Genomic DNA, 21848 nt, shown 5'->3' on the forward strand with positions numbered 1-21848 from the left:
ATCAGAGAGAAGGGGGGAGGGGAAAAGAGGGAGGGAGAGAGGAGGAAGGGAGGGAGGGAGAAGCTTTAATAAAGGAAGCAGAAGTGATTATGAAGGTCACCTTGTTTCTTAATTAAATGAAAGAAACGTAAATGCTACAAAATATGAGGTAGAGGTGAATTGGTAGTGGTAGGGAGCTGATGTAAGGAAACAGCAAATACTTAAGAACCAAATTAACGCAAACAAATTAAATATGGTGGATGAGCTTGAGAAGCCACAAAACACCAAGGAAGAGGGCTAACAGATAAAAATATGGGACGCCTGGGTGGCTCAGTGGCTTGAGCATCTGACTCTTGATCTTGGCTCAGATCATGATCCCAGGGTTATGGGATCGAGCCCTGTATCAGGCTCCACGCTGACAGCCAAGGAGTCTGCTTGGGATCCTCACTCTCCCTCTGTCTCTGCCCCTCCCCTGCTCATGCTGTCTCTGTCTGTTTCTAAAGTAAACTTAAATTTTTTTAAAGCATATATGAATATACGTAGGTAATGTATATTGTACAGAGAGAATAGAATCCCAGCTTATGGAAATATGTTGAACCTAAAGGGAAAAAAAATCAGATAAATGGAATAGAAATATTATTGTAAAGCATATAGAAATAGGGGCACCTGGGTGGCTTAGTCGGCTAAGCGCCCCACTTCAGCTCAGTTCATGAGCTCGCAGTTCGTGCATTTGAGCCCCACATTGGGCTCTGTGCTGACAGCTCGGAGCCTGGAGCCTGCTTCGTATTCTGTCTCCCTCTCTCTGCCCGTCCCCCACTCTCGCTCTCTCTTTCTCTCAAAAATAAACATTTAAAAAAATTTAAAGCATGTAGAAAGAAAACCTTTTCAAGATAATGAAATCCTGGTTTTCAGATAGGAGGAGAAAAAAAAAACAACCTCATCATGGGTTGGAAAAATTAATAAATCAAGTATATAAACATATCAAAGTTTTCTAAAACTTTAAATTTTGATCTCTACAGAGATCCAAATGGAAACAAATGAGGTTGCCTAGAAAGGTCCGGGTTGGGGGTAAAGAAAGGAGGCGGACTGCAGATGAAATCTCAGAGCTACATCTGGGGGGACCTGAGGAGAAAGCGCAGAGACACGTGAGTTCGAAACTCAACCATTCAATTGCTCACCTGTAAAAATTACTGAGAGTCGCAGATAAAGAAGAATCTGGGGATTAGCCTACTATTGTTCATCTCTCGGGACAGTGGGGTCAGGGGNAAGAAATAAATAAAAATAATTAAAAAATAAAAATTTAAAAAATAAAAAGAAATAAAAATAAGTACTTAAAAATGAGCACATCATGTACAGTCTGGCAATGATACTTGACTTTTCGCTATGCGTGGAATTAATGAACGTAGAGCTACAAAACAGGATGCTGGTGTGATAAAGATCTCAACGCCACCACGCACGGGCTACTCTGGAACGATTCCAGAAAACTACAGGGAAAAAAAAAGAAACGTGGGTTTTAACTCTAGAGATGAGTACTCTGTCTTAGGTCTTGCTTCTCACCAACAAATCAAAAATATCATTTCAGGAAGTTGGGAAGTTAGTGATGAAGACAGAAAACTAATGCATGGGTGCCACCTTTAGGCTCCATCAGAGAAGCTCTCCTCCGAGGTTGGCTGTTTCCCTATGGAGGGAAATAGGGCCATCTTTAACCCGACCATAGAGCTTTTACCCTCTGACCCAGAAATCCCACTTCTAGGAATTTACCTGGAAGGCCGACCCCCAACAGTACAAAAGCCAAAGTTATTCGCTGCCGCAGGATTCGTAATTGCAAAAGAGTATCAACAACCTCTGGCCAACTATGGCATATCCACGGAGTTACGATGCGGGTGTATTAAAAAAAAATGAGGGCCATGCCTTTAAATGGACACGGAGTGATTTCCAGGATACATAACTAACTACACACACACACACACACACACACACACACACACAAAACAACGCATTCAAGTATAGATAGCAGGCTCCCTTTTGTGTGGGAAAAGGAGGGTAAATACGAAAATTATTTACCTGCTCGTTTCCTGCATCGTTAAACCAGAAACTAGTGGGGTCCGTGACGTACAGGGAGTGGAGGGAGGCACAGGATTTTCACGTCCCACGTGCCTTTCTGCACAGTTTGACTCTCAGAATTCTACGCATTCAAACAATGCAATCAACAAGGATGGGAACAAAACACCACACAACAAAACAAAAACCCGAAAACTCAAAGCCAAGAGAAATACGCGAACCCGACCGTACTTCAAATGAATAACAAAAGCACGCTGCAGGGTGGGCAAGGACTCACCCAAGTAACTTCTGAACATGGTACTCTGACCAGATAGCCTCGGTCAAAGGAAAAGTGGAGACCTACACACAGACCTTGAAGTCTTCTCGGGTGACAAGCGTGAAGAGCTATGTGGGCATGCGGTGGAGACCCCATCCTGCCTTCCTGTTACTTGGAGACTCAGACCTCTGGTCTAGGACAGTCCTTCTGGAAGCATGGTCCTCAGACCACCGGCATATCTTGGGGGAATCTTCAGAAATGCAAACTCTCCAGCCCCACCTGGACCCACAGACACATCGGAAACTCTGGAGCCCAGGAATCTGCATTTTAACAAGGCTTCTAGGGGATTCTGACGCTCCCAGAATGACCCCCAGGTGAAGCTGACGTTTGAGAACCATGGTCCACAGCTCCAAATACAACCCATGCTTCAATCAGCGACTTTCATGTTAAGAGAGAGACAGAGAGGGAAAAAACGCTGTAACATAGTAGCCTTCTCTTTTACAAATGAGGAAAATTCGCCAAATGGCTAGAACCAGGGGCCAGAACCCCACGTTTTGAGCTCCTCATATATATTCTTTCCATAAACACACAAAAAAAATCACAAAATGCCGAGTTAATACAACCTTCAGTCTCCTCTCCCCTGGAAATTTTCGCTCTAACTTTTGACAGCACTATACTGGATCTCTCTTCAGAATCCACGCAAACGCACTCTCTTGTGAAGGCTTACCCCCTCCACCTTCCCCATCCTCGAAGCACCCCCTTTTGGGGGTTATAGCCACAGACGGGCTGGGGGCTCCCTGAGAAGCATTAACGGTGGACAAAGAAGATGCTGGTGGGAACATGGGTCTGAAATACACACCCTGCCAGAGAGAGGAGGCACAATGGGGAATCGGAATCCTCTCCACTTGGGAGCCCCTCAGACTTTCTAGACGTTTCCATGAGTGCCCCCTCAGCTTACCTCTTGCGGAGCTGTGCCGTTGGAAAGGATGTCTAACAGGTCAGAAGAGGAAAGGAAGTAAAACCTAGGGAAGGCAAGCCGTTTAGTATCCAGGTACTCCGCCAGGGCCTTCTCACACAGGTGCAATCTGAGGGCACAGACACGGGATTTTCTAATGAAGTTTGCGTAGACGCAGAGGCGCACAGACACGACCCAAATGCAGACAGATGCGGTACATGGAATACATGTAGAAATCCGTGCCAGAAACACAGTGAGTATTTGTAAATATACGCACTGGTGCATTTCTACCCGATTAAACGTCTCTACTCATACCCCACGTTACCTAACACACAGGAAAATCAAAACACACACACAGATGCACACTTGGTCGGACAGTGAAAGACACTGGATCTCAGGGAACGGGGAAAAGGAACCATCACCTTCCTCGGTATAAAAAGGGGAGGCAGCAGGAAGCCGATGATCACCTGCTCTGAAGATCTTCCAGTTTTTCGTAAAGACCTGGTTTGTTGGTGGCTTCCACCACATTCGGAGTTTTCTGGGCATCATGAGCCAGCTCTTTAAAGTCAATGTCGATGCCTTCAAATCTTTCAGAATCCTGAAATTAATGTGGGGGAAAGTTAACCACCACTCTTGGGACTCGAAGAAGATTCACTTATGTAGCAATTCAGAAGCAGGAACTGGTCCTAGGAGACGTCCTAAAACGTCAAGAAGGAAATACCCTGGGCTTGAAACAGCAGATCCTGAACATTTTGGCCATAAAATCCCTCCCTCTGTGTTTGCAAAAATCACCGAGGAGTGCGAAGGGCTTTCTTTTTATGTGGGTAACATAGCCATCAATGCATTTTCTCCCTTGGAAGCCGAAGTTGACAAATTTAAAAAAAATGTTTGTTAACTCGTTTAAAAAGTAACGATGTTAAACCCACAATGGTGAACTGATAATATGCTTTGATCTAAGACCATTGTATTTTCCAAAACAAAGAAACTTAGAGAGGAGGAGACGTTGTTTCACTTTTTCTCCCCTCAAATTTAATGTCTGCGTTAGAACATGACCAGATTTTCTTTCTTGCTCTGCATTCGATCTGTCATGATGTCGCCTATCATGTAGCCTCTGGGAAAAAAGTGCAAAAGGCAAATAGCATCTTAGCGTTATTCTTCAGACAGCTTTGACCTTGAGGATCCCCTACAAAGGTCAGGGTCCCCAGACCAGGCTTTGAGAACCGCTGGCATAAAAGACATATTTCCTACATCAGGTGGACAGCGGGTCCAGCGCTTTTCCTGGGTCCATGCTAAAGCTTACGTAACCAAAGGAAGATGGTCTTCAGCAAATGTGAGGTCGAACTAATTCGTTACCATTGTTTCCTTCAAGCAGACACAGTGCGAAACAACATTGTTGACACGATGCAGACAATAACATATGCAGACTTTAGCTCAAAACCTGGCACGTGGCGAGAGCTTGTGGTATAATTATCACAGGCAATTATCACAACAGTATGTGCTGTGTGCATTGTTCAGTTATATCCCTGAAGTAGGTACTGGTAATTGTTCAGTTCACGGGAGGAAACCAGAGCACAGAAAGGTTAAGGAACTTGCCCAAGATCCCACAGCTCCACAGGACAGAGCTGAAACTCAGCCTGCACCACCCAGCGGGGTCTGCTCCGAACATCTGCAATCCACACCCCTCTCCAAGAAGATTTAGAAATGGGGGGGGGGGCGCGGGTATGTCATGTTTGCTCAATGAGCAATATTCTGTTCCCGCGAAAGATGCAAGAAGCATCAAGGTTAGAGATGTATCGGAAACCCAGATCATGAGCGCTCCGCTGAAAAGAAAATTGTAATTCCCCAGAGGGCAACTGTATAGAAATGCCTGTATGTGTGAAGCCATGTTGGGAAATATTCGTAATGAATGAAAATAGTTGCTAGTTAGGGTGTAAGATTATGACCGATTTTATTATGTTTTCAAATTGTCTCTGTTATCGCACTGGTAATACAAAAAAAATTAAATGTGTTTGCATACTTCACGCACAAACCCTTGCCACTGAGAAGTTAATGATACTAATTCTTTCTGGTGCAAGTTGCAAGTTCTCAGATACCTCCTGTAGAGCTTCTACCGGAGTCCCCAATGATACCCTCCCTTCCTGATGAAGCCCGCTCTTCTCCAGTCCCTAGCACTGGAGAGAGAGAAAAGTCTGGCTTATTCCATCTGGCCTGATGACCACATCTCTATCAGAATCGTTTTCTGCTGTTTTTCATTCCGGATGCACAACCTTCCATCTGCCATCAGACCTTAGACAATGTTTTTGTGGGACGAGCTGGAAAAATACAACGTTGTGGGGGGGCCGCGCTTCAACTTTTAAGGGAAACTTGCCCAACGCATGACGTTTTGGAAACGAAACTAATCTGTGGGCAAAGAGCTCTCTGTGCTGACGGGGTGCAGAGAAGTCTGCAAAAAAAAAAAAAAAATCTAATGAATCGGAGTCAACTGAGAGGTGGGTAAATTAATGGCACGTTAATTAAGACAAATTAGAAGGGGCAATCAACCACAGGGAAGGTAGTAATGAGGAGAACGTATACTTCAGAGGAACTCGGTGCTGCGGATTTACCTGCAAACTGGTGTTTAGCAGGTAGTATAGGCCAGAAGGCTGCAGAGTGTGGCTCACGGCTCGGAAGGGACGTGAACTTGCCTGGAAATGATGCCCACTTTCTGCACTGTAATGATCTGTGGAGCAACTCATCCCAAACTTCAGTAGCTGACAGTCCCCATTTCCTTTCTTACAGATAGGTCAAAATAATAGACTCTCCTTTCTTTTCCCCACCCATCCAGGAACAAATCGATGGGTGTGCATTTCACCTCCTCTCTTTCCCTCTGCCTGACTTTTGGTGGGCTGGGAGGCCAGTGCTCGTTGGAGGTGCCTCTGAGCGAAGGCAAGACCAGACAGAGGACGGTGCCAATAGGGAGCACCTCCCTCAACTCGGGTAAGGGAGCACAGGGAGCAGGGTCTCCTTAGCAGCTACCTGGGGCAGCTGAGCCCGGATGTCTTCGGACCCAATGAATATGCTTTCCAGATGCGACCACGTGCGCTGCACATCAAACCAGGCGGAGATGACGGCGTCGGCCGTGGACAGCCTCTTCTGCCAGCCGGCCACCTCCTCCAGGAAGAACGCCATGTGCTTGGACATCATCAGGTTCTGCAGCTGGACCTGGTTGTCCTCCAGGACCTCGAGGAGCCCCTCGTCCGAGCGCAGCTGCGGGACGCCGGTCCGCGGGTGGGGCTCGCACTGGAACTCGAGGCTGGCCCAGGTGGCGTGCAGCTCCGTCAGGGTCTTCTCCGTCCCCAGCTCTTTCACGGCCTTGTCCACGATGCCGCGGACCTCGTCTTCAAAGTGGTGCAGCCGGAGCCGCAGCAGGTCGGCCAGTGTGGTGGCCTCGTCCATGGTGAAGCTCACGCCCGTGGCCTGCATCAGCTGCCGCCAGTGCCGCTCCCGGACGGCCGGACTCCGCAGCTCGGCCACCGCCCGCAGGGAGCCCAGGGTGTTCCACACGGTGCTCTCCAGGCCCGCGAACGCATCCCAGGCTCTGATGTCCTTGCCCAGCTGCTGGATGTACCGGGCGAACCGTTTACACTCCCAGTCCATGGCCTCCACGTTGACCTCCTTCCACGTGGTGGCCTCCCAGGCCCGGATGCTGGAGGTGACCATCCCTATCGTGTCCCAGAGCTCCTTCAGCTGGCACACCTCCCGCCTGCACTGCCTCAGCTGCTTGTAGTCAGGAACGCTGACCTCAAACAGGCCCGCCGACTCCGAGATGGAGGCCAGGGTTGCTTCCATCTGCTGGATCTCCGCGTGCCTGGCATCCAGCGCTCGGTGAGGGTCCACGCTGTCGAACCTACAAAACAGAAACACGTCCCCTCTGGTGAGCACGGCGCGCGGGGGCTCACATCCCAGAGTCGCCAGGGTGATGCCAGCTCAGACCTTTAAATGCCTCGTATTTTAGCAAAGGGCAGTAACAGGCACCAAAGCCTGGGAAGAAAAGGGATAGGTCAGGGTCAGGGAAGCACACGCAGCTGGAGAAGAGGCAGTTCCGGGGGAACATCACGCTTGGATCTCTCTTTCACATCTGAGAGGGTAAAACTCTTCTCCTTTTCCACTGCCCCCCAGTCCCCCATCTGGGTATAAAGGGGACCATCCCTTTGTTCAGGCTCCCTTTAGACTCTGCTTCTGCGAGTTGGCTCCGGAGCACCTGATGCCGAACACGGTTGTATTTCTGTAGGTGCTATAAAGCCAGACTGGCCAGGACTATGGGTGGTAGGTGGTTTTTAGGTGAGAGCTGGCACTTAGAAATCCAACCCTAGACTCCCTCTGGGGCACTGGCTCTCAGTCTGGGTGACATGTTAGCATTTGCTGGAAGCTTTGAATGGTCTCCATGCCCAGGCTGCTCCCCCATCCCATGAAATCAAGCTCTTTAGAGGTGGAGCCCAGGCACAGCTCACTGGGTACCTCCAGTGTGCCAGGCTTGTGTCCTTGACCGTGGAGAAGCTCACATGGGTGGCCTGGGACACCTTCGGGCAGCAGCACCTCCATGATTGGGAACCATGGATAGAGGACCTTGGAGACCGAGCGCAGAGACATCACCAGGGCCCTGTCCAGTCACTGTGGTGCCCCTTTGCTATGGGCTTCAAGTCTGGATCCTCTTCTTCAGTCCCTCCCCCAAGTTGTCCTTGATCTTGACCCTTAGCCCACTCTGGCCTGCTCTCTCCTGAATCCTGGGTGGCCTCTGGTTCTTTACCCAACCGCTATCTGCACTATACCTAGTTTTACAGTTTTTCTGCAGATGTCCCCACCCTCTTCTCTCTCCAGTGCTCACAGCGTGCATCCACCGCCCCTAAGCCTCCCCAGGGCTCACCGGCTTCATGGCACTACCCTTCCAGAACTGCATTCCTGGCCTCGCCTCTCTTCCAACATAAGGATCCCACAGGCAGGGGCTCCTGGATGGCTCAGTCGGTGGAGCATGCAACTCCTGATCTTGGGGTTGTGAGTTAGAGTCCCATGTTGCATATAGAAAGGACTTAAAATCAGAAGGAAGGAAGGGAGGGAGGAAGAGAAAGAAAGAAAGAAAGAAAGAAAGAAAGAAAGAANGTTAAAATCAGAAGGAAGGAAGGGAGGGAGGGAGGGAGGGAGGGAGGAAGAGAAAGAAAGAAAGAAAGAAAGAAAGAAAGAAAGCAAGAAAGAAAGAAAGAAAGAAAGAAAGAAAGCAAGAAAGAAAGAAAGAAAGAAAGAAAGAAAGCAAGAAAGAAAGGGAGGAAGGAAGGAAGGAAGGAAGGAAGGAAGAAAAGAAGAAAGGAAGGAAGAAAGAGAAAGAAAAGAAAGGAAGGAGGGAAGGAATGAAGGAAGGAAGAGAAAGAGAAAGAACAAAAGAACGAAAGGAAGGAAGGAAGGAAGGAAAGAAGGAAGAACCCGATGTGCAAAGGAACGCATGTGGGCAGATAACATTTCTTTGGTCAGGAGCACATGGAACCCAAGTGTGCAAGGAGGCTCTCATTTTCCTCCCCGTCACCAACTCCGGTTTCTTCTCTCTGTGTACCCGGAGGGCCAGATTTGGGGGTGCCCCATGACTTAACAGTGAATACCATGCTCCTCTAAAATCAAAATAAGGTATCATGGCGCTTCATCATCAAGGTTTAGCTGAGGCTAAACGAGCATTTGAAAGAATCGGTCGTTTCCTCCAGTCTAGCGCATGTGCGCGTGCTGCACACGTGTGTACGTACACTCGCGAACGTTGGTTGGGTGGTGGGGTGTGGAGGGGAGGATGGCAGACAACATCTTTTTCTTGAACTGCCTCTCTGCTCAGTTGTCTTTGGAAATATCTGACTTGACGGATGGAAAGGAATCCTAATTAAAGTCATCTACCTGAACTGCTCGCCACTTACGCCTAATTACCATGCAACACAATAACAGTTATGCATCCCATTAAATTAGTGTCAGATTAACTTTGATGCTTGCTACGTTTGATTCTACTCGTTCCATCTAAATGGTTTTTGGCTCGTGTGCTGGGGTTGTGGACTTATGTCTTAGAGGGTAAGGCCAAACGTCATGGCACATCTTTGCTGGTCTCCAGCCCCCAAGGGTTCTGGAACAGAATTGGAGGTTGAAGATCTCAGAGCTGAAGAAGGTCCTTTGTCTAGACACAGAGCTTTCTCCCCCAGGGCAGTGGTAGAAAAAGAACCAGAAGGAAAGAAATGCAATATCCTCATGGTCCGGCAGGAAAGATCAAGTGCATGGCCAGTTTCTCTCCTTACTCTTCATTTCCAAAGACTGATGGTTGTAGTGTGTTTGATCTACTTTTTATCTTGATGGGAGCCACTTGGAAGATGAATTTAGCCACTTGCTCTTGGTACAAGATCCGAGAGGCAAACTTCTAAAAGCCCACATTCTGTTTAATCTATGAATGGGGTATAATTCTGGAATAACTCATGAAAGAAGGCGTGAGCTCTCAGGGTGTTCAGGGCATACACCCCAAAGAAAATGAATGGTCGTTCTCACCACTCTTTCCTTAGCACACGTGGACACCCTGAAATCAACACCTGCTCCTCAGATGTCTGGAAGAGGCAACCATTTGTCAAACCTACTCCAAACGTCATCAACCGCATGGCGTAATTTTTGTTTATGGTTTAAATTTGTGGACAGTCATTTCCTGCAGCTGAGCACACATAAAAGTTAATTTGGCCTAAGTGGTGGAAAGAATCCCAAGACATGAGGGCAGGTAACCCTCTTCCCATCTCAAAACTCTAGTGCACACCATCAGGATATTCACAGATCTGATTAATGTGCGTAATAACCTGGAAGTGGCTCTCCGAATCCTAGGGGAGCAATACAGTATGAGAACAAGAAAGCCATGGAGGGAAAGGGGTGTAGTAAGTCTTTGAAATTGAAATAATAATGCAAAAGTATTTTAATCTAAGGAGAGAAACGCCTGGAATGTCTGGATGAATAAAATTATAATTGAGAGAAATGGAAATTCGGTGCTCTCGTGCGTATGAGCTCAGAAGAACGATCGACTCAAGCCTGACCTATACATAGGTGTGGAAGGAGAGGGAGGAATGAGTGATTTAAATTAATTCTTGGGAAGCCGGTGGGCAGGAAATGTTTAACCTCAGAACCACACCTGTGTGCTCAATGAGGACACATCTCTGCTTGGTACCCCGTGGGAATCCTATGACTCAACTCATCCCATCCTAGGATCTTTCAGTTCTTTCCATTCGGTGGCCCCCATCTCAAGTGAGCAGTGGAGGAGTGACTTCCACTTAGTGGTCCAGGACGGAAGACAGAGAACTGTGCCAGTCTCTCCTCCCTTCCTCCTTGCTCATCTCTCGTACCCAATCAACCCCGCCTATTCCCCTCCCGCATCTCTCTCCGACCCGTTCTCTCTCCATTGTCACTGCCATTGTCCATCCATGGGTACTGCTTCTCTCCCGGGCTGCCGCCATCACTCTCCCACCGAACACTTGGTGCTGAGTGATTCTTGCTCCACCCCATTCTCTGTGGCCACAGGACAGTGGTATTGACACTACGCTGTTCTCATGCTTAGGCTCCTCAGTGGTTGATCATGATCAGAACCTGGTTCCGTGGACAGCTCTGTTCTCACCCCCATTTCCAGCATCCTAGCCATGCACACATGTGGCCAGCCAGCTGCTTCCCACATTTTCAGCCTTCAGTGCCTTTGGGTGTTCTTCCTGTGCCTGAAATAACCTCACCTCCAACTTGTCTTTTTCCAAATGGCAAATCCTCCTTTTCCCACTGGCTCAAACACCATCTTCTACAGGGGGTATGAACTGCCTCCTTGGGGGAGGTTAAAGTTGGCCACCCAACAAACATGTCTTTTTTTGTTTGTTTCTTTGTTTTGTTTCTTGAAAGAGAGAGAGCATGAGGTGAGAGGCAGAGAGAGAGAGAGAGAGAGAGAGAGACAGAATCTTAAGCAGGCTCTATGCTTAGCATGGAGCCCAACACAGGGCTCGATCCCACAAAGCTGGGACCATGACCTGAGCTGAAATCAAGAGTCAGATGCTCAACCGACTGAGTCGCCCAGGTGCCCCTCCAATGAACATGTCTAAGTACTCATTCTTGAAATCATCTCTGAGGTCAGAAAGTATGGATTTTTTGGGGCGCCTGGGTGGCTTAGTCGGTTAAGCGTCCGACTTTCGCTCGGGTCATGATCTCGCGGTTTGTGGGTTCGGGCCCCGCGTCGGGCTCTGTGCTGACTGCCGGCTCAGAGCCTGGAGCCNTAAAAGAAAGTATGGATTTTTTGTTTTGAGTATGTATGATCTTAAAATCCTAGAACATTATCATTTTTTGCTGACCCCACTGTTGAGACCACTACCTCTTCTCAGGCTCCGGGGAAGCCTGAACTATGTGAATGAGTCCGATTAACTGGAAGCACAGGGTGAAGCTGAACTAATGACTTGTCTCAGGATGGTGATATGTTCAAGGGAGATTTAGCGACTAACATGGCTCTTTTCTCCAGCTATTGAAGAGACAACAGACACTGTGCAAGCAAGACCGAGGCTCCTCTTTCCTCACGCCTGCTGCCTGGGCTATCTGGAAAGCTTTGCTTTCTCTAGTTGTTATGCAGGGGAGTGTCCAAAGGTAAGGTATCTTCAAGAAAGCTCTCTCAATTATTCACAGAATCCGGTTGTCAGCCAGCTAAAAACACTAATGGTCTCCATTGAGCTGGAGCTCATCGAGGTCAAGTGCTTTGCCTAAGAAAGCTGTAGATAACCTTGGTCTTGATGTGAGTAAGACAACCAGACATCAAGACATCATTCCTTAAGGTCGGGAAGACTGCACTCAAAGTCAGGACCCTGAACCAGAGAATGCCACTAGGAGCATGGAGACATTCCTTTTGCCCAAAGGGGACAATTCACCTCCGACTTGAAGAGCTGTCCTTGAATCTGAACATGAGGAGTTAGCCAATTACTATGAAGTGAGGGAGCTCAGCTACGAACATGCTGATATAGCTTAGAGTTAAGAACTACAGGAGGGAGTAAGACTTGAACACAAAGAAACTCAACTCAAGCAACCAGACGTCAAGCGGCACCTGACAGGCTGCAGGACCCTAATGAGATACTCACTTTCTTTTTCCTCCTCAAAGACAAGATCAGCGTGAGCTTAACCTGCAATCTCACCAGGGACAGAAACTTGCGCTCACAGAGGAATGCACCAGGGTCTGCATTTTAGAAACTCTTAAATGATCTAAAAGCGAAGGGACCAGAATTAAAACCCTTCGCCACATACAGAACCTTAAAATGTCAAACACAGAGATTCACATAAACCAAGCTGAGGGGAAGACAACATTGGAGCGAGTTGATTCCCAGTAAGATTCCCTTCAGCCATAAATCCACAATTCTGCTCTAGTCCTGATGTTTTCTTGCCAAGAAGAGAAAATGCATCGCAATCGAAGTCATGTTTGGCTTTCCATGCTGCAGCTCTCTTTTCAAAGTGTTCTCTTGCAAGGACTCATCTGCATGTCAAATTAACAGATGCGGATTTGGAAAACCCAGCTGAGAGAAGCAATATCCACCCAGCCAGCAGATACGACTGCTAAGGAAGAAAAAAAGCACACAACGCAGCCGACACGTTAAAAAACAGCACTGGCCAGTCAACACACGTACGCGACCTAATTATGAAGGAGGGATACTTCGTTTCTGACAGACACACAAAATCACATCCACAAATGGGGGTCATGTCCTTTTGAGCAGTTATCCAAAGTCCATTTGGGAAAATTTTTCACCACATATCTTTGGGACCCCTTTTCTGAAAAAATTCAGAAGGGACAGTTGATGCAGAGATTAGTGTCATTTCTTTTTTATGGCTGTTGCCTGCCGTTGGTGTGACTGTTAATGCTAAGCAAGTATTGCACAGCTCCATAACCCAACTCCCTCACCAGCTTTGGCTCTGCATGATCGGTGTTAAATTTCAAAACCCCAATTGCATGTCCAAAAGAGAGTCAAGAGAATATGTCGCAGACTCTGAAAGAACGGTCCCCAAAGAGTTTCACCAATGTCTGGAGCAAGAGACGTTTCCTTCCAACAAGGGCATAGCTCCAAAGACAATTATTCTGAAGGGATACAGACTCATTTGGAATTTTATGCCCTGGCGTGATTGCTTAAAAGGGAACCAGTTACTTCCCCACGGGGCAGCAAGTCTCAAACTTGGCTGCACGGTGCGATCACCTGAGGACCTTTACGAAGTATGGATGCCAGGTCTTGTCCCCAGGTTGGTCTATGAGATGGACTGGACACTGGTAATTTTAGAAGCTTCCTGGGTGATTCTGATGTGCAGCCAACATGGCGGCTCACATGTCCATCCTACGCAGAGTTTACCCCTCTGTTCCCTGCCTCTTAGCACCCTCATCTTGTTCTCTCTAGCCCCAGATACAGTAATTGGGAGATAGGAGCCACTCAGTGTAGGTTTGGGGAGTGACTGATAGGAACACGTAGGCCCTGCCTGTGTGCCATGCTGGGCGACCAACATTTCCGATTTGCCTGGAACAGAGAGGGTTCCCTGGATAGGAGACTTCCAGCGCTCAAACCAGAACAGCCAAGGGAAAGCCAGGATGACTGGTCATCGTAGTACCAGATGCTATGCTAAAAACTTGCAAAGGTGACTTCTTTTTCTCTTAAGCGCATTTATTTCTTGGGGCACCTGAGTGGCTCAGGTGGTTAAGCATCCAGCTCTTGACTTGGGCTCAGCTCAAGACCTCAAGGCTCGTGAGATCAAGCCCCATGTGGATTCTTTCCTTCTTGGGATTCTCTTTCTTTCTCTGTCTCTGTTCCTCCCCCATGTGTGCTGTCACTCAAAATAAATAAACTTAAAAGTATTTTTAAAAATAGTTTATTTATTCTGACATAGCGTAAGCTGGGGAGGGGCAGAGAGGGGGAGAGAAAGAATCCCAAGTAGGTTCTGTGCAGTCAGCACAGAGCCAGACACCGGGCTCAATCTCACAAACCACGAGATCAAGACCTGAGCCAAAATCAAGAGTTGGACGCTTAGCTGACTGAGCCACCCACACGGCCCACAAAGATGACTTCTTAATTCTGTCAACAACCTTATGAGATGGATACTATCACGAACCCCAATTTACAGGTGAGGGAACTAAAGCTCAGAGCTGGTGAGCTTCCCCAACACGCAGTAAGTCATAGACTCGCAAGTAGACACGTGGCCGCGGGAATCCAGAGTCCATGTGCTTAATCATTATGCTGGATTTCCTTCCACTAAAGTTGTGAGTTTTTTTGGGGGGGGGAGGGCTTCATTTGTTCCTTTGGCACATTGTCTCCCCACGTGATATTGTTTTCTCTGGGTAAGGGCCCTTGACTCTTTACCAAGGGCATTTTCCAGTGTGGGGACTTCTAAGCTCATCTGTCCAAAACAGGAGAGGAAACCCAGCATGAAGCTCAGCGAGGGAACCAGAAAGCAAGTCGTAGAACTGGATTAAAGGAGGGTACCCATCTTAGCTGGTACACCACCAGACACGGGACACGGAGAACCAGTTGGAGCCCCTGACGCTGAACAGAGGACCAGACACAGACCCCTGGTACGCTTCTCCACCAAGGTAGGAGTCATGCAAAACTCGTGTGTGCACAACGTGGGCCCATGTGAATGGCTCATCCATCCTATAGTTGTTTTAAGACCGCTTATTGTGAGTGGGGAGGAGTCTGAGCATCACTAAGTAGAGCATGAAAGAAATCTTTCAACTCAAATCCTTCCTTTTTAAAAAAGAGTTAGTTTTGAAAGAGAGAGACAGAGTGGCAGCAGGCTGGGGTACAGAGAGGAGACACAGAATCTGAAGCAGGATCCAGGCTCTGAGCCATCAGCACAGAGCCTGATGCAAGGCTTGAACTCGTGAACCGTCAAGCTCATGACCTGAGCCAAACTCGGATACTTAACTGACTGAGCCACCCAGACGCCCCTCAAATCCTTCCTTTAAAGGCTTCCGAAGTGCCTTCCAAAATTCTTTCAAAATGCTACCAGCCACTTTTTTTAAACCAAAAGACCACCAGGGAGGAGGGAACTGGCCAGGGGACTTACACCCTCAAACACTACAGAGCATGGCTGGAGCCCATGTCCCCAGCACAGATGATGTTTTTGTTTTTTTAATTTTTTTAATAGTTTGTTTATTTTTGAGACAGAGAGAGAGACATACAGAATCAGAAACAGGCTCCAGGCTCTGAGCTGTCAGCACAGAAGCTGACGCGGGGCTTAAACCCAACGAACCACAAGATCATGACCTGAGCCAAAGTCGGACGCTTAACCGAGTGAGCCACCCAGGCGCCCCACAGATGATATGTTCTGAGCACGGTCTTCTCCAGACAGGTTAGGAATTCCGGGTTCCTATCATACAGGAATTCTTAGCCCAGAAGCTCATTTCATCTGAGCCCAGGCCTGATTGCTCTATGTCCCGTGTAACCCTGGACTTGCTGCACGGAAACAGGAATAACCAGGGCTCGATGGAACCGAGGAAGTTCAAAAGAGGAGGATGAAGTCAGCCAGGTCCCCAGACCTCCTTGCGGTCAGCTATTAGATTCCCCCCAAAAGTGCCTTAGGGTGTTTAATCCCCTCCTGGAATCCTGCCCTCCCAGACTGAGCCCCAACCCACCACCCCTGCCCCGTGTTAGGAGGGAGTCAGGCCGCACACAAGAAAGTGTAAGACCAGGCGCTCATTCCCGCCCCGCCCTCCGAGAGACCAAGGCAAGTCAGTCCACCACCCAGCCCCTTCATGGATCCTTCGAGAAGCTGCTGTTAGGCTGGGACCTGAGGCCACGGCAGGACTCGTGAACAAAAGCACCACGTCCAAAGCCGAAGGCTGCCTCCAGACAGCAGGATAAAGTTCTCGCTTTCCCTGTGTACTAATAAAGTCACCTCTGACTACTCAGCACTCAGCATTTCTGTTCGCTCACCGGGGCCGATCTGCCCTGAAACTGTGCCTCTCAGCCCGGAGCCCGACACAGGGCTCGCTCTCATAAACCGCGAGATCATGACCTGAGCTGAAATCAAGAGTGGGACATTTAACCCACTGGGCCACCCGGAAGCCTCTAGACTTCTGTTTTTAAGGCAAGGTGTTTGCACAACCTTTGGTCACTTCATACAGGCCACAACAGGGCCCTGCTCACATCAGCACCAGGTTCTAACCAGCAGACCTAAGTGGGAGGGGAAGACTGGGAACTAGTCTTCACCCGCAAGAAGCCGAAGATCCAAGAACTCAACCGAAGGACCCGCAGAAGCCCAAAGATCGCCGTTGCTGGCCGGGTGGGTACGTACCTGAAGGGGGCTTCCTTGCGGAACCGCTCCCAGAACCGCTGCTGTTCAAGGTCAAAGGCGGCGCACCTCTGCCGGAGGACGGCCACCTCATTCGCCTGCAGCGGGGCCACCTGCTGCCTCACTGCGACGGCCGTCTTCTTCACGCTGTTCCACTGCTCAGGCAGCTCCTGTGAGGGTGACCACGTCTGGTCAGACCCACACCGTGTTCCCCCTCGCCCGCGGGCCTGAAGCTGGACGGTGCCCAGACGTCTTCCTTGACGCCAGGATGCTACACTGTGACGCCAGGGCACGGTGTGCCTGTCCCCGACAGTTCTGACCCATCTCCCTGGTCGCCTGCTCACCTGGCATTCACCTCCTTCTGACTCCACCATATCCTTCTTGCCCTCAGCCTCTAACCCAGGAGCTTGTGCCCTTTTTCTGTATTTTCTCAGAGCACTTAATTAGTTTCTTTCAGGCCCCATACCCCCCTAAGGTCATCTTAACATTTCTCAGACTTGCTTTTCTTTCTCTGTATCAAAAATTTTGCTCATCCCTAAAAAAAAAAAAACAAAAAACACAAAAAACAAAAAACCACAAAAAACTAAAAAACAAAAACACACACAAAAAAACACTTCGCCCACGCCAATTCCTGCATCTGCCTCCAAGATTGTGCTGTTTCATATTTACAGAGTTTCCAGAAGGTACGAGAGAGCACACAGCTGTCACGCAGACAGTTCCAAATCACGAGCCTTGGGTCCTCACCAAGGCCCGTTTCTCACTTACCTCAATCCACCTCACCCCATCCTAAAGTCCAGAAGCTTTCCCTCTGTTTCTCTTATTCAGAAAACAAACTTGGCACTGACCTCCAGCTGTTTAAACACGGTTTCTGGCAATTCTTGCTCATAGGTCTTCAGCAACTCAACAGTCTGCTTTAAGGGCTCAAACATCTCATCGGTGACGCTCTGCCGTTCTTTGAGAGCCACAAGGTGTCGCATGATCTCGACCAATCCTTTGAAATCTCCTTTTTCGACTTTCTTCAGCACGCCGCTCTCAGTATTTCTTATAAATACTTCAAGGTCGGCCAAGCTAAGCAAAGCAAACAGAACATCAAGGAGCACTCGCCTTCCGCTCCTCAAAAGGAAGATTCATTTGTTTTTCATTTGTTTCCCCAACAAGAACTGCCATCTTTGCGGAAAACTTCCCGTGTGCCCAGCACTGTGCATAGACCAAACCCCGCCAGTGAGAATATGGTCCTCTTCCGAAGGGTCACGGTCGTGTTTTCACAGTAATGAAAGAGAGAGACCAGGACCTCTGTGCCGGAGGAGACAGGACAGATTAGTCGGGCAAGTGGCAAAATGGGAATAGAGTTCATACATCGGTAACTAGCTCTACTTCAGCATGAACTTTCTGGTTTTGATAACTGCATTATGATTATAGAAGACGGCATCGTCTGGGGAAACCCAGAGAACCCTGTACATTTTTGCAACTTTTTTTTAAAGTCTGACATTATTTCAAAGTAAAATATAGGAAAAAAATTGCAAAACAAAATCTTCTGGCCTCTAAAGTCAAACCACACTTGGGTTTGATTTGGACACTTACCAGATGTGTAACCATGGCCAACTCATTTAACATCTCTGGGCCTCAGTTTCCTCACCTATGATTGGAAAACTCATTTCTGTCTCACTGGTTATGGTGGGAGTTAAGTGAGATTCAGTCTTTATTTCAAAAATATTTATTGAGATTCTATTACAGAAAATGAGCTAGATCAATATATCAAATATTTGAGCCCAACCATGCTTCCAGTGTCTGAGGATAGAGTGATAAATGAGAGGAGCGTCTGGGTGGCTCAAGCGTCCAACTTTAGCTCAGGTCATGATCTCACAGTTCGTGGGTTTGAGCCGCGCATAGGGCTCTGTGTGGACAGCTCAGAGCCTGGAGCCTGCTTCAGATTCTGTGTCTCCCACTCTCTCTGCCCCTCCCCCACTTTTGCTCTCTCAAAGGTGAATACATGTTAAAAAAAACTTTTTTTAATAATAATAAATGAGAGAAACGAAGGCTCTGACTTTATGAAGCATACATTATCATGGGAAACATAGGAAACAAATCAATAAAATAAATCATATAGTTTCACATGGCTTTGGGTGCTGTAAAGGGATAGAGACTAAGGATAGTCCTATTTTCTACGGAGTGGTCAGTGAAGGCCTTTCTACTGAGGTGCTATTTGAGCAGAAATGGAAATTATGTGAAGGAGTGAGCCACAGAAAGAAATGTGAGAAGCGCTTTTGAGTACAGGGAACAGCATGAATAAAGGCACCATGGCTGGATTCAGTCTGATGTATTTGAAGGAAACAGGAAAGGTCAGCAGGCAGACACATAAGAGGAACGGGGGAGAAGCATGGAGGAGAGTTGAGGGAATCCACAAGGGCCAGATGCGAGGGACCCTGATCTCCAGGTTGGGGAGTCCAGATTTTATTCTACGCATGAGAATTGTGAGTTGGAGAACAGCATGATTTGATGTGTATTTTCAAAACACCTGCAGCTGGAGAAGGACAAGTCACGGCTGGAGGTGGGAATGGCGGCACTGGAGACAGAGAGACAGGGATGGAGGGCATTTAGGGACTCTAATGGTCGTGACAGAAGATGATGATGATGTTGACTGTGGCCTGGAAGGTGGACATGAGGTGTGGTCAGGTTCAAGACGATCTCACCGGTGGGTGCTGGAGGACCCACTGATGGATTGGAGGAGAGATGTGAGGGGATGAGAGAAATCAATAACAACTCCTGGTGACGGAGTCAATGACAACGCCATGTATAGATATGGGGAAGAACTGGGAAGACTGGGTTTTTTTGGAGGAAGAAGCTGGGAGATGAGTAAGTTTTAAACATATTGTGCGTGAGACGCCTCACAGACACTAGACACCTGGGGGGTGCGGGGATATCCATCGGTCAGTTGCCTGCAAGTCTTGAGTTCCGGAGAGGTGAGGCTGAAAATATAAGTTGGGTAGTTATCGGCACGCAGACATATTTCCAGTGTTGAGTTACGTATCATCTGGAATAAGAACATAGACTTCAGGACTGAGATTTCAGGAATGCTAACATCTTAACATCTAGAAGAGATGTGTCCAGCCAAGGCCAGGGAGACGGAAGGAAAACAACAAAGGCGAGGCATCCTGAAGGCCACACGGAGAAGCTATTCAGGAAAGACAGAATGATCAGCTATGCCAAAGCCCACTGACGGGCACGAGTAAGATGAAGATGATCATCCCCACAGGATTCGGCCATATGACCGTCACTGATGATCTTGACAAGGGCAGTTTCGGTGGAGTGGCCCAGGAAAACCCTGACTGCGGAGTAAGCTGGACACTTCTGTTTCTCGCTGTACAAATGCACGCGATAATATGGATAAATAACCCTTCCGCCGAAACCAGGAAAACGTGTTGCTAAAGTGGCATGAAATCAAGGGATCCCGGGAGGTGGAAGGTGTGGTGAAAGCAAGCACCAAGTAAGGATCCTGGTGGCCTTTCCTGTGATAGTTTCTGCTCGACCTTCGAGACCTTGAGCTGCTATTTTTGATTGCTTTGTGGGATGTGGGGACCTGGTGATTCAGCTTGGGGCTCACACAGGGGAGGAGGCTGGTAGGAAGCTGCATGTGAAGTTGCGACACCGTATGGGCAGACAAGAAACAAATCCGCTGCACAGAAAGGGCAATCCTGCTTTTGCCTGGGCACTAGGTACACCCCTGCAAGTTGAAGCACAAGCGGTCTGGGGTTGGAAGACCCCTACCTGCAATAACTGGCAGAAAACAGATGCAAATCTTTCCTGGAGGAACGCAACTAGATTCCAATCCCCAAAGGATTCCTACAGATAAAATTCCAAGGAACACGATGTTTGCTGTCGAAAGTCATAAAACACACAAGGAAAAAAAGCCACCGTGAGTAGGAGCCAACAGAAGTGTTGAAATTCAACCTGCAAAGATTTCAAATATTGGAAGTCCAAATTAAAAAAAAAAAAAATAGCAGTATATAACGGAGTATTACTCGGCGATCAAAAAGAATGGAATCTTGCCGTTTGCAACTACGTGGATGGAACTAGAAGGTATGATGCTCAGAGAAATTAGTCAGAGAAAGACAAATGTCGTATGACTTCACTCATATGAGGACTTTAAGATACAAACAGTATCTTAAGATAACTAACAAACAGTTAGTGGAGGGGTTGTGGGCAGGAAGATGGGCTAAATGGGTGAGGGGCATTAAGGAATCTACTGAAATCATTGTTACACTACATGCTAAACTAAATTAAATAAAAATACCAAAAAAAGCAGTATTTAATATATTTTAAAAAGACAAGAAATTCCTGTTGAAGTGTCTTGCTTAATTGTTTCTGACCCACGTAGCAGGAAAAAGTGACTTCCTCATAGCTTCTCAGACACCAGTTCAAAACTGACTAAGAAAAACACCTGCATCCTTCTGAGCACAAGGTATCAGTTAAGAAAGACATAAATGCTCTCGAGGTGCCTACTTGGCTTGGTAGAAAGAGTGTGTGGCTCTTGATCTCAGGGGTTGTGAGTTCGAGCCCCACGTTGGGTAAGAAGATCGCTTAAATAAATACAACTTAAAAAAAGAGACAGACATCATCAAGACAGTATGGTATTGGCACAAAAACAGACACATAGACCAATGGAACAGAATTGNGAGACAGAAATGTTCACCCTTCAGAAGCCTAAGTAAGCACTTAGTCTCAGTAGGTCTCGGCTCCTGCCCCTGACCCAAAGTTAAGTTCAAATATAAATTCAGCATTGACTGAATAGAGGCAATTTCAGAGGCTCTCCAAGTATATCCAGACTCTGATCACGCACGGACCTTTGCATTCTGAGAAGTGACAAAACATTTTGAAAATTATGGGCTGGGATGGCATGATTTTGTGAAGAGAAACAAAGACAAAGGCTTTAATATGTGTTTTAGCAATTCAAAAGTGATCATACTCTGCTACGTTGACAGGCAATTCCAGGAAAAAGAAGCTAATAATTGCTGGTAGGCCTTTATATTTCCCTGAATCTATGGTGCAGAGAAACAAAACGTTTTTAAACTGGCAAAGCAGAAGTTGTCTTAAGATCAACCTCTAATGAACATACTCTAAGACTGAAAAATTGAGTAAATAAAAGGGAACCCTTGCTATTTAAGCAAAGAACTAGAAAGCACAAGAATGAATAAGCAAAATTTTATAAAAACAAAACAGAAGGTCTAAAAGTGGAATGTATCATTAAAACTTAAAGTTCAATGGACGGATTCAACAGGAGATTTAAACAAA

General features: G+C 47.5%; 1 protein-coding gene across 1 annotated transcript in view; it reads right to left on the reverse strand.

The window, feature by feature from the left end:
- Positions 1 to 21848, reverse strand: part of DNAH9 (dynein axonemal heavy chain 9) — a gene marked incomplete at its 5' end in the record, with an annotated part of 325490 nt that overhangs the window by 235226 nt on the left and 68416 nt on the right. The window contains 5 exons of the mRNA XM_077746719.1: positions 3255 to 3381; positions 3719 to 3849; positions 6267 to 7137; positions 16563 to 16729; positions 17405 to 17627. Coding sequence (XP_077602845.1) covers positions 3255 to 3381; positions 3719 to 3849; positions 6267 to 7137; positions 16563 to 16729; positions 17405 to 17627 — 1519 coding nt within the window. The remainder of the gene's footprint in view (positions 1 to 3254; positions 3382 to 3718; positions 3850 to 6266; positions 7138 to 16562; positions 16730 to 17404; positions 17628 to 21848) is intronic.

Source organism: Crocuta crocuta, unplaced genomic scaffold, assembly GCF_008692635.1.
Source record: "Crocuta crocuta isolate KB4526 unplaced genomic scaffold, BGI_CrCroc_1.0 scaffold139, whole genome shotgun sequence".
Taxonomy (NCBI): domain Eukaryota; kingdom Metazoa; phylum Chordata; class Mammalia; order Carnivora; family Hyaenidae; genus Crocuta; species Crocuta crocuta.